Here is a 12,500-nt window from a genome sequence, read left to right as displayed (position 1 = left end):
GTCTCCAGAGTCTCTCCATACCGTGCCTCATCAGGACAATCCTGGCCAGCTCTGTGAAGGACTCTGTGATGTTGAAGTTGCACAGCGGGCTGACCTCGAAGAAGGTGACCCCTAACCTCTCAGCGTACAGCTGGGCCTGCTCTGTGGTCACCTGACGCTTGTAGGCCAGGTGTAACCGGTTACCCACCAGGATCTTGGGAACTCCTGGTGCATGCTGGGTAGACAGGAAGGGAAACAGAAAGTGGTGAGGTACAGATTCTGTTAGTATACCAGGATGGATAAGAGTGTGTGTGTTGCATAGGGTTCCTCCCTGTATTCACTAAAATAATGTGGCAATACAAGGGGGGCATAAAGCTCTTCAAGAATCAAATCGTTGAGTATTCTACCATATGTGATTTTCATTGAAGTTGAATAATATTATTCACAAAACATGGACCATCTTGGAAGTCTAACTCTGTGTGGCTAGTTGATAAGTGTGGGTGAGTTGTTTTGGAGCAGAGGCGAGAGGCGTGGGATGGAGTTCTGAGAAGGTTTAGTCACGCTCACAAGCAGATATTGAGCAATGTGTCTTACATCATAGAGCAATAGAGCGATTCAGTGAGAGTGCCTCAAATAGCACCATGTTCCCTTTAAAGTGCACTACTTTTGACCAGAACCCTTTGGGGAATAGGGTGCCATTTTTGTACACAGCAGTGGTTTACCTACTCGGAGGGAGCGATTGATCGATGTCTCTTACCTCATCTATCTCCTTTATCCATCTGTCAATACCATCAAAGGACCATCGGTTGGTGATGTCATAGACCAAGATCACACCCTGAGAGAGAGAGAGAGATGGGGGAGGGGTATTGTGAAAATAGAGAGACATAAAACAAGAATGGTATCTAGAATGCACTCAAACACACTCTCTAAGGGGAGATGCACATTATAATATGTACTAATGTGTACAGTAGGCTACTTAAATTAAATTGAGGTCAGAGAAAATGAAGCATACTATTCCGTTAATGGGGGAAGAGTGTAAACTGTAAAAAGGGAAATGCACATTACAGTATAAATGCAATTAGCTAGAGTAGTCTGTCCAACTGCTATTAGGTTTTACTGTCACCGGTGGCACCAGCAACTAACACTGAGGATTCAAGCCAATTCTCCATCAGCATGCATTCTATAGAACTGTTAGAGGCCAGAGACTTGTGTGTGTGTGTGTGTGTGTGTGACTTCTATTTGTTGTGACCTGACCAACCCGCCCGCCCGCACACACACACTTGAACTCTGATGACTATAGTTATGGTGTGTACACAGTGTTCAAGAAGCACATCCTTCTGCCTCGCTATGGCAGGGGGTGTCATTGTCACCATGGTAACAGCCAGTCTATGGTCGGTAAATGGGCAGATTAGTAATAGTTAAAAAAAGAATAACTTTATTCACAAAGTGATTTTCATTCATCGCCTGGGAGGTGAGAATTCTCAGTAGCTGATCAGCAGTGGTTCAGGATTGGGTAAAGCCAGAGTGGTTCAGGATTGGGTAAAGCCAGAGTGGTTCAGGATTGGGTAAAGCCAGAGTGGTTCAGGATTGGGTAAAGCCAGAGTGGTTCAGGATTGGGTAAAGCCAGAGTGGTTCAGGATTGGGTAAAGCCAGAGTGGTTCAGGATTGGGTAAAGCCAGAGTGGTTCAGGATTGGGTAAAGCCAGAGTGGTTCAGGATTGGGTAAAGCCAGAGTGGTTCAGGATTGGGTAAAGCAAGAATGGTTCAGGATTGGGTAAAGCCAGAATGGTTCAGTAGTAGCACATCAATGATGTGGTTGAACTAAATTGACTTCCTACATGGTAAAAGGACTGGATCCACTAACAATTTATCATTCAACTGTTGTTTTTGAACAGGCCCGTCCACAGTACCCTCCACCCTGTTTAGATAGGCCCACCCATTCTGTACCGTTTCCACAGGAAAGGATGCCAGGGTCAATAGTGATGTTGCTGATATACAGATGGATTTGAAAACATGTACAAATACCTCCAATGTCTCTATTCTATAATATTAGCAGAGCCAGTAGGCTTGTACATGTATAGGCCTACAGCACCGGTTTTACAGGTAGTCTGTGGTGGTGATCCTAAAACATTTTCAAAACAGGCTGCTATGTTCTTTATATTGAAATTCTCAAGCTATTTCTTTCCTCAGAGATTAAATCTGTCCTTTGAGTGAGGTTTTCGCAAAACCAAGGTTTTATGTTTTATACATGAGGGTTTACTGTGCAGTAAGTACATGTTGTATACATGAGGGTTTACTGTGCAGTAAGTACATGTTGTATACATGAGGGTTTACTGTGCGGTAAGTACATGTTGTATACATGAGGGTTTACTGTGCAGTCAGTACATGTTGTATACATGAGGGTTTACTGTGCAGTAAAGACATGTTGTATACATGAGGGTTTACTGTGCAGTAAAGACATGTTGTATACATGAGGGTTTACTGTGCAGTAAGTACATGTTGTATACATGAGGGTTTACTGTGCAGTAAAGACATGTTGTATACATGAGGGTTTACTGTGCAGTAAAGACATGTTGTATACATGAGGGTTTACTGTGCAGTCAGTACATGTTGTATACATGAGGGTTTACTGTGCAGTAAAGACATGTTGTATACATGAGGGTTTACTGTGCAGTCAGTACATGTTGTATACATGAGGCTTTACTGTGCAGTAAGTACATGTTGTATACATGAGGCTTTACTGTGCAGTAAGTACATGTTGTATACATGAGGCTTTACTGTGCAGTAAGTACATGTTGTATACATGAGGGTTTACTGTGCAGTAAAGACATGTTGTATACATGAGGGTTTACTGTGCAGTGTTCAACAGCAGCAGCATTCCCCTGCTGTAAACACTATGCTATTTGTTTTCTGATTGTGTAGACTGACCCATTAATCAAACAACGTACTGAAAAATGCTAAACACACTCTCTTTGGCAAAGGTGCACACACACACACACACACACACACACACACACACACACACACACACACACACACACACACACACACACACACACACACACACACACACACCTGTGCTCCTCTGGAGTAGGAGCGGAAGATGGTGCAGAAGCGCCCCTGGCCAGATGTGTCCCTGAAACAACACACAAAGGTTAGAGGTCAAGGGGTTAAAGGGTCAGCAGGTCAAACACCTGTCAATCAAATCACACAGAATTCCACCTTTAATCTCACAACCTTATTCAGGGCAAGGCATCTGGGTCGTTATACACAAATTCTGTGCCTTTTGAAAAGTGTAACTTGGTAAAAAAACAAAAAAACATTTGATTTCAACAAATTGTAACGTTCTGTCATTAAAAGCACATGTTCAACTTCATAAAAAAACAAGTGACTATGTTTGACCGTAGCAGGGTTGACGATTGCATTTTAAATCATCCATAAATATCCTTGTGATCTGGGGAATGGAAGCTTGTGTGCAACAGGGAGTGGCAATCGAACGCATATTTCCCAAAAACATTTAATTACTAAAACATTGGTAACAGCGTTGACGTGTTGTGCTCGACCCGCTCATTTTCCCACCCCAAAACACCAGAAACTGACCAAAAAGAGTAGAACCAGCTCTCTTGTTTTTACACTATGATTTGACTAGTGTTTCTTTTAAAAAATATAAAAATGGAAGTAACACCATATTACATTGAAAGTTCAGTTCACGTAAGTGTTGACCTTAAAATGAGGCACACTGAATGAATCACATAAAATAAATCATAATCTTCAGAAATGACTTTGTCAAAGCAACAAAATAACTAATGCCTTTACAATGATGGTGAAACTTTGAGAAATGTTTGGATTAAGTGGGTCAAAATATTCCTAGAAGTAACACAGGATTGACGGGGGAAATTTTGACATTATTTAATTCTCCATGTGGTCTACAATGCCTGTATAAAGCCTACACCCCCTTGACATGTTTTAACATTTTGTTGCGTTACAAAGTGGGATTAAAATGTATTTAATTGTATTTTTTTTTGTGTCAACGATCTACACAAAATCCTCTGTAAAGTCAAAGTGGAAGAAACATTGTAAATGTTTAGATGAATGAAAACTAAAACACCTTGATGAGTCTTCACCCCCCAGAGTCAATACATGCTAGAAACACCTTTGGGAGTGATTACAGCTGTGAGTCTTTCTGGGTAAGTCTCATAAGAGCTTTTGCCACCTGGATTGTGCCATTTGTGCCCATTATTATTTTCAAAATTCTTCAAGCTCCGTCAAGGTGTTGGGAATCATGGCTAGACAGCCATTTTCTATTCTTGTCATAGGTTTCCAAGCAGGCTTAAGTCAAAACTGTAACTTGTGCATTCAGGAACATTCACTGTCTTCTTGGTAAGCAACTCCAGTGTAAATCTGGCTTTTTGTTATTGCCCTGCTGAAAGGTGAATTCCTCTTCCAATGTCTGGTGTAAAGCAGACTGAAGCAGATTTTCTTCTCAGATTTTGCCTGTGCTTAGCTCCATCCCGTTTCTTTTCATCCTGAAAAACTCCCCAGTCTTTGGCCGATGTCAAGCATACCCATACCATGATGCAGCCACCACCATGCTTGAAAATAAGGAAGCAGTCACTCATGTCCGCCCCAAACATAAGGCTTTGCAATTATGTCGAGACAGCAAAAGAGGGAGCACTGGAGTAGGAAGCCACAGCATTTTGATGGAGTCCCATCATATTTGTCCAGGAGGGACAAATTCCTGGATGGGCTGGGATACTGGCTCGCTAGGTTGACTGGTGGTAGATAATCCTTCGCCCGAGGGAGGTGATGCCCCTTGGGTAACGTTTAGACACTGCAAAACGTGGAGGACTTCTTCCATAGCCGTTCCCAGTTGAGCCAGCTGGTCGTGGTGTTAGCGAAGTCGGTTTCCCTGTTAGCGAAGTCGGTTTCCCTGTTAGCGAAGTCGGTTTCCCTGTTAGCGAAGTCGGTTTCCCTGTTAGCGAAGTCGGTTTCCCTGTTAGCGAAGTCGGTTTCCCTGTTAGCGAAGTCGGTTTCCCTGTTAGCGAAGTCGGTTTCCCTGTTAGCGAAGTAGGTTTCCCTGTTAGCGAAGTAGGTTTCCCTGTTAGCGAAGTAGGTTTCCCTGTTCGCTGGCCATCTGAAGGAAGCCTTGATCAACTGCTGTTTCCATAATATCGAGGTGTTCATCTGTAACATAGACGCTGGGAATCAGGAAGCAGGTGGAGAGTTTAATAGAATGTGAACAATACAAAAACAGGAGTGGTGTCGGAACATGGAAACAGAGTCAATAACGCCTGATGGGAAATAACAACAGAGGACTATATATATGGGAAGTAATCAGGAAGGTGGTAGAGTCCAGGTGTAACTGATGAGGCGTAGGTGTGCGTAATGATGGGCAGCCAGGGCCGGTAGTTAGTAAACCGACAACGTCGAACACCGGAGGGGAGGAGCAGACGTTTCTGCTTATCATTTCAGACATTTTAATTGGCTATTTGTTTGTCAATTGCTTCTCTTTTGTCATTATATGTTGCCCTAGAAGAATAAATAAACCATTACTCACCAGAATAAGGTCATCAATTACAGAATGAACGCTTCAATCTAGTTGACGTCGGTAAAGTTCTATCAGCTGTGAAAACGACCCAACATGTTTCTGATGAGATTATAGTTCGGCATTGGATGCATATTTGATGTAGTTGAAATACTATCAGCTTTTATGATTCTGATAAAGACAGCACTTGTACAGACGGTATTTAACTGCACATTCACATTCTCTCAAGATGCTGAAAGTAAGACATATTTCTCCACTCTTGTTCCCGAGTCAAAATGTACATTTGGGGTATAATTTTACTGCAAGAAATACTTCATTCTGTAGGAGTTAATATTAAGACTATGTGAGAGGTTCTAGACCTACAGTCAGTGTCCTAGACTACTGTTGTGGCCCTCCTCCTATAACATTAGACTACTGTTGTGGCCCTCCTCCTATAACATTAGACTACTGTTGTGGCCCTCCTCCTATAACATTAGACTACTGTTGTGGCCCTCCTCCTATAACATTAGACTACTGTTGTGGCCCTCCTCCTATAACATTAGACTACTGTTGTGGCCCTCCTCCTATAACATTAGACTACTGTTGTGGCCCTCCTCCTATAACATTAGACTACTGTTGTGGCCCTCCTCCTATAACATTAGACTACTGTTGTGGCCCTCCTCCTATAACATTAGACTACTGTTGTGGCCCTCCTCCTATAACATTAGACTACTGTTGTGGCCCTCCTCCTATAACATTAGACTACTGTTGCGGCCCTCCTCCTATAACATTAGACTACTGTTGCGGCCCTCCTCCTATAACATTAGACTACTGTTGCGGCCCTCCTCCTATAACATTAGACTACTGTTGCGGCCCTCCTCCTATAACATTAGACTACTGTTGCGGCCCTCCTCCTATAACATTAGACTACTGTTGCGGCCCTCCTCCTATAACATTACACTACTGTTGCGGCCCTCCTCCTATAACATTAGACTACTGTTGCGGCCCTCCTCCTATAACATTAGACTACTGTTGCGGCCCTCCTCCTATAACATTAGACTACTGTTGCGGCCCTCCTCCTATAACATTAGACTACTGTTGCGGCCCTCCTCCTATAACATTAGACTACTGTTGTGGCCCTCCTCCTATAACATTAGACTACTGTTGTGGCCCTCCTCCTATAACATTAGACTACTGTTGTGGCCTTCCTCCTATAACATTAGACTACTGTTGTGGCCCTCCTCCTATAACATTAGACTACTGTTGTGGCCCTCCTCCTATAACATTAGACTACTGTTGTGGCCCTCCTCCTATAACATTAGACTACTGTTGTGGCCCTCCTCCTATAACATTAGACTACTGTTGTGGCCCTCCTCCTATAACATTAGACTACTGTTGTGGCCCCCCTCCTATAACATTAGACTACTGCTGTGGCCTTCCTTCTATAACATTAGACTACTGTTGTGGCCCTCCTCCTATAACATTAGGCTACTGTTGTGGCCCTCCTCCTATAACATTAGACTACTGTTGTGGCCCTCCTTTAACATTAGACTACTGTTGTGGCCTTCCTTCTATAACATTAGACTACTGTTGTGGCCCTCCTCCTATAACATTAGACTACTGTTGTGGCCCTCCTCCTATAACATTAGACTAATGTCGCGGCCCTCCTCCTATAACAGACTACTGTTGTGGCCCTCCTCCTATAACATTAGACTACTGTTGTGGCCCTCCTCCTATAACATTAGACTACTGTTGTGGCCTTCCTTCTATAACATTAGACTACTGTTGTGGCCCTCCTCCTATAACATTAGACTAATGTTCTGGCCCTCCTATAACATTAGACTACTGTTCTGGCCCTCCTATAACATTACATCCTGCAGTTCAGTTCAGAAGGACAACTTTGTGTCTGGGTAGTTTAATACATCATCCACAGCATCATTATTAACTTGACCATGCTTAAATAGGTATTCAATATCGAATTTGTTATTGTACCCATCTACCAATCACTGCCTTTCTTTATGAGGCTTTCGCAAAGCTCCCTGGTCTTTGTAGTGGTATCTGTTCTTGAAATTCAATAGTTGACTGAGGGACCCTACAGATGTTGTGTGTAGGGGGGATCGAGGAAGGAGTAGTCATTCAAAAATCATGTCAACTACTATTATTTCACACAGAATGAGCCTATGTAACTTATTATGTCATTTTGTTGAGCCAAATTTGACTTTTGAACTAATTTAGGAGTGTCTAAAGAAAGAGGGTGAATATTTATGCAACGACTATATTTTAGTTATTTAATTGTTATTCATTTGTAAAACCTTTTTTCACTTTGACATTAGAGTATTTTGTATAAATCCATTTGAATTCATAACGCAACAAAACATTTTCAACGGGTTGTAGACTTTCAACGGGATGTTGGCCCTGTATATTAAAGTACTATTCATTTAACAAAATCTATATTTGTGCACAATTTCTATTTAAAATATATATATATATTTTTTTAAACACTCTTTTCATTGAAACGACCCATCTATTGCTGTTGGCCAACAACCAACCAATCACTTGTCAGACCATCACCGATGATTATCTACGTTTAGCAACACTAATCACTTCTCAAATGTATAGTATATTTGTCTGTGAAATTCAGACAATTTATACATTCCACATAATTGGTCTTACAAAGACAGGATTAACGACACTGGTATTTTAAACCTGCATTTAAAATAATGAAATCTGGGAGGGTAGTGAGAGAGCAGAGCGAGAGCAATGACATGTTTCCAGATTGCATTCTCCAGACCTGGATGCCAGAGCAGTGTTTGGGTTGGCACACGCACACACTTTGGCCTTAGGCCTAGACTTCTGACTATTAGATTTGAAATCCAGCTGTGTTTTTAATTCGATGAGAGAGTGCATCGTCACGCGCATATAAGACACTAAATTGTTGTTTCTTGATATGATTTAATATAATGACACTACAAACCATCTGGTACATAAAAATCTCATCCACCAGCCAGCTCTTTTTCTTCTGAGATTGAGCCTGGGGATGAGATTAGTTACACAACAGCCTACTATGGCGGGAGAAGATGTTTTATAGGGGAAAGAAATACAAATAAAGGATAATAACCTTCCACTGTTTAGATACTCATATTCTCCTTCCTTCTCACAAGCTGCAGCTTTGCAATCAGCTTATTGTGGTTATCCCTAGGGTTAAGCTTAGTGGTTATCCCTAGGGTTAGGCTTAGTGGTTATCCCTAGGGCTAGTGGTTATCCCTAGGGTTAGGTTTGGTGGTTATCCCTAGGGTTAGTGATTATCCCTAGGGTTAGGCTTAGTGGTTATCCCTAGAGCTAGTGGTTATCCCTAGAGCTAGTGGTTATCCCTAGGGATAGGGTTATTGTGGTTATCCCTAGGGTTAGGGCTATAGTGGTTATCCCTCGGGATAGGGTTATTGTGGTTATCCTTAGAGTTAGGTTTGGTGGTTATCCCTAGGGTTAGTGATTATCCCTAGGTTTAGGCTTAGTGGTTATCCCTAGGGCTAGTGGTTATCCCTAGGGTTATGGTTATTGTTATCCCCAGGGTTAGGGTTATTGGTTATCCCTAGGGTTAGGGTTATCCCTAGGGATACGGTTATTGGTTATCCCTAGGGCTAGTGGTTATCCCTAGGGATAGGGTTATTGTGGTTATCCCTAGAGTTAGGGCTATTGTGGTTATCCCTAGGGATAGTGGTTATCCCTAGAGCTAGTGGTTATCCCTAGGGATAGGATTATTGTGGTTATCCCTAGGGTTAGGGCTATAGTGGTTATCCCTAGGGATAGGGTTATTGTGGTTATCCCTAGGGTTAGGGTTATTGTGGTTATCCCTAGGATTAGGGTTATTGTGGTTAAAATCAAATCAAATTGGTCACGTACACATGGTTAGCAGATGTTATTGCGGGTGTAGCGAAATGCTTGTGCCTCTAGTTCCAACAGTGCAGCAATATCGAACATGTAATCTAACAATTCCACAACTACCTAATACACACAAATCTAAGTAAAGGAATAAGAATATATAAATATATGGATGAGCAATGACCGAGCGGCATAGGCAAGATGCAATAGATGGTATAAAATACAGTATATACACATATGAGATGAGTAATGCAAGATATATAAACATTATTAAAGTGACTAGTGATCTATTTATTAAAGTGGCCAATGATTTCAAGTCTGTATGTAGGCAGCAGCATATGTGTGTGTGATGGCTGTTTAAAGTCTGATGGCCTTGTGACCCTAGGGATAACTACAATAACCCTATCCCGCACGTCCAGCATCACTACTCTGGACGGTTCTGACTTAGAATATGTGGACAACTACAAATACCTAGGTGTCTGGCGAGACTGTACTCTCCTTCCAGACTCACATTAAGCATCTCCAATCCAAAATTAAATCTTGAATCGGCTTCCTATTTGGCAACAAAGCATCCTTCACTCATGCTGCCAAACATACCCTTGTAAAACTGACCATCCTACCGATCCTCGACTTTGGCGATGTCATTTACAAAATAGCCTCCAACACTCTACTCAACAAATTGGATGCAGTCTATCACAGTGCCATCCATTTTGTCACCAAAGCCCCATATATCACCCACCACTGCGACCTGTATGCTCTCGTTTGCTGGCCCTCGCTTCATACTCGTCGCCAAACACACTGGCTCCAGGTCATCTACAAGTCTCTGCTAGGTAAAGCCCCGCCTTATCTCAGCTCACTAGTCACCATAGCAGCACCCACTCGTAGCACGCGCTCCAGGAGGTATATCTCACTTGTCTCCCCCAAAGCCAATTCCTCTTTTGGCTGCCTTCCATTCCAGTTCTCTGCTGCCAAAGACTGGAACGAACTGCAAAAATCACTGAGCCGGAGACTCATATCTCCCTCACTAGCTTTACGTACCATCTGTCAGAGCAGCTCACAGATCACTGCACCTGTACATAGCCCATCTGTAAATAGCCCATCCAACTACCTCATCCCCATACTGTATTTATTTATTTATCTTGCTCCTTTGCACCCCAGTATCTCTACTTGCACATTCATATTCAGCACATCTACCATATATTGTAATTACTTCGCCACCATGGCCTATTTATTGCCTTACCCAACCTCATTTGCACTCACTGTATATAGACTTTTTCTACTGTATTATTGACTGTATTGACCGCATGTTTGTTCCATGTGTAACTCTGTGTTGTTGTGTGTATCGAACTGCTTTGCTTTATCTTGCCAGGTCGCAGTTGTAAATGAGAACTTGTTCTCAACTTGCCTACCTGGTTAAATAAAGGTGAAATCATTTTTAAAAAATAAATAAAGATTGAAAAATAGCTTCTGTCTCTTGGTCCCAGCTTTAATGCACCTGTACTGAGCTCGCCTTCTGGATGCTAGCAGGATGAACAGGCAGTGGCTCGAGTGGTTGTTGTCCTTGATGATCTTTTTGGCCTTCCTGTGACATGGGTCTCCCGAGTGGTGCATCGGTCTAAGGAACTGCATCTCAGTGCTTAAGGCGTCATTGAGGCGTTCAAATCCAGGCTGTATCACAACCGACTGTGATTGGGAGTCCCATAGGGCGGCGCACAATTGGCCCAGCGTCGTTCAGGTTTGGCCGGTGTAGGCCGTCATTGTAAATAGGAATTTGTTCTTAACCGACTTGCCTAGCTAAATAAAAATTGGGTGCTGTAGGTGTCCTGGAGGGAAAGTAGTTTCCCCCCGGTGATGCCTTGTGTAGACCGCACCACCCTCTGGAGAGACCTGCGGTTGTGGGTGGTGCAATTGCTGTACCATGCGGTGATACAGCCCGACAAAATTAAAACTTTACACATTCGCCACTGCTGTCCCGTCGATGTGGTTCGGGGGGTGCTCCCTCTGCTGTTTGCTGAAGTCCACGATCATCTCCTTTGTTGACATTGAGTGAGAGGTTGTTTTCCTGACACCACACTCCGAGAGCCCTCACCTCCTCCCTGTAGGCTCGTCGTTGTTGGTAATCAGGCCTACTACTGTTGGGTCGTCTGCTAACTTGGGTTATCCCTAGGGTTAGGTTTATAGTGGTTATCCCTAGGGTTAGGTTTATTGTGGTTATCCCTAGGGTTAGGTTTATAGTGGTTATCCCTAGGGTTAGGTTTATTGTGGTTATCCCTAGGGTTAGGTTTATTGTGGTTATCCCTAGGGTTACTCTACCTGCAGTGTATCCCTAGGCTTACTCCACATCCATGCCAAGTTCCCAATTTTCACAACTGGCTAATTCTGCACGCTAACTGCTAGCTAACTCTGTGCTAATGTGTTAACTACGTTATAATTTACCAATTTTCCACCATGCCTCACTAGCTCTTTGCTAATGCTACACTAGCCGCGCTAGCATTTTACCACTGTTTCCCCAATGTCACGCTAGCCAGCTGTGATTAGCGTGTAGCCATAGGGAGGAGGGTAGAGAGCATTTCTAACACCCCCTCTGTTAAAGCATGAAATAATCTCATCCTCTTAGACAAACTAAATTTCCAGATTAATAATTCAATATTGACTCGACTAAAAGCGAAACCCTCTAAAAATAAAAGCACTGCTCTCAGCGTAGCGTTCAGGAGTAGAGTGGAGAGGCGGGATGGCAGAGGACACACGATGGGGATCACAGAGTGTGTGTCTTTCCCTCATCTCTATTGACAAATCTGGCTACAATCCCCCTTACTGTAATCAGACATGCATGTTTCTTATTGAGCCTCTGTACAGAACTCATCTCTGCCTTTACGCTTCTCCTTATAACAAGGTCTGCCTCTCTGACCTCCTTCAGGACAATACTCTATTCTTCTCCTAATCTGATCAACATGATACAGTCAGAGTACTGTTTGGTACACAGCCCCCCGTCTTATCAAATAGATGATAAGACGAGGGGCTGTGTACCAAATGGCCCTCTATCCCCTACATACAGCCGCATGGGGACGTGGTCAAAAGTAGTGCACTATATAGGAAATAGGATTCCAGTTGGGACAGGA

The 12,500-nt window shown here is 42.9% G+C and overlaps 1 protein-coding gene across 1 annotated transcript in view; it reads right to left on the bottom strand.

The window, feature by feature from the left end:
* Positions 1 to 12,500, bottom strand: part of LOC129828647 (ras-related protein Rab-40B-like) — a 35,696-nt gene that overhangs the window by 2,502 nt on the left and 20,694 nt on the right. The window contains exons 3-5 of the mRNA XM_055889742.1: positions 3,054 to 3,114; positions 737 to 814; positions 1 to 214 (exon numbers count right to left, since the gene is read on the bottom strand). The exon at positions 1 to 214 is cut by the window's left edge and continues 9 nt beyond it. Of these exons, the coding sequence (XP_055745717.1) occupies positions 1 to 214; positions 737 to 814; positions 3,054 to 3,114 (353 nt within the window). The remainder of the gene's footprint in view (positions 215 to 736; positions 815 to 3,053; positions 3,115 to 12,500) is intronic.

Source organism: Salvelinus fontinalis, chromosome 30, assembly GCF_029448725.1.
Source record: "Salvelinus fontinalis isolate EN_2023a chromosome 30, ASM2944872v1, whole genome shotgun sequence".
In the NCBI taxonomy this organism is placed as follows: Eukaryota; Metazoa; Chordata; class Actinopteri; order Salmoniformes; family Salmonidae; genus Salvelinus; species Salvelinus fontinalis.
This window is presented reverse-complemented; position numbering and strand designations above follow the sequence as displayed.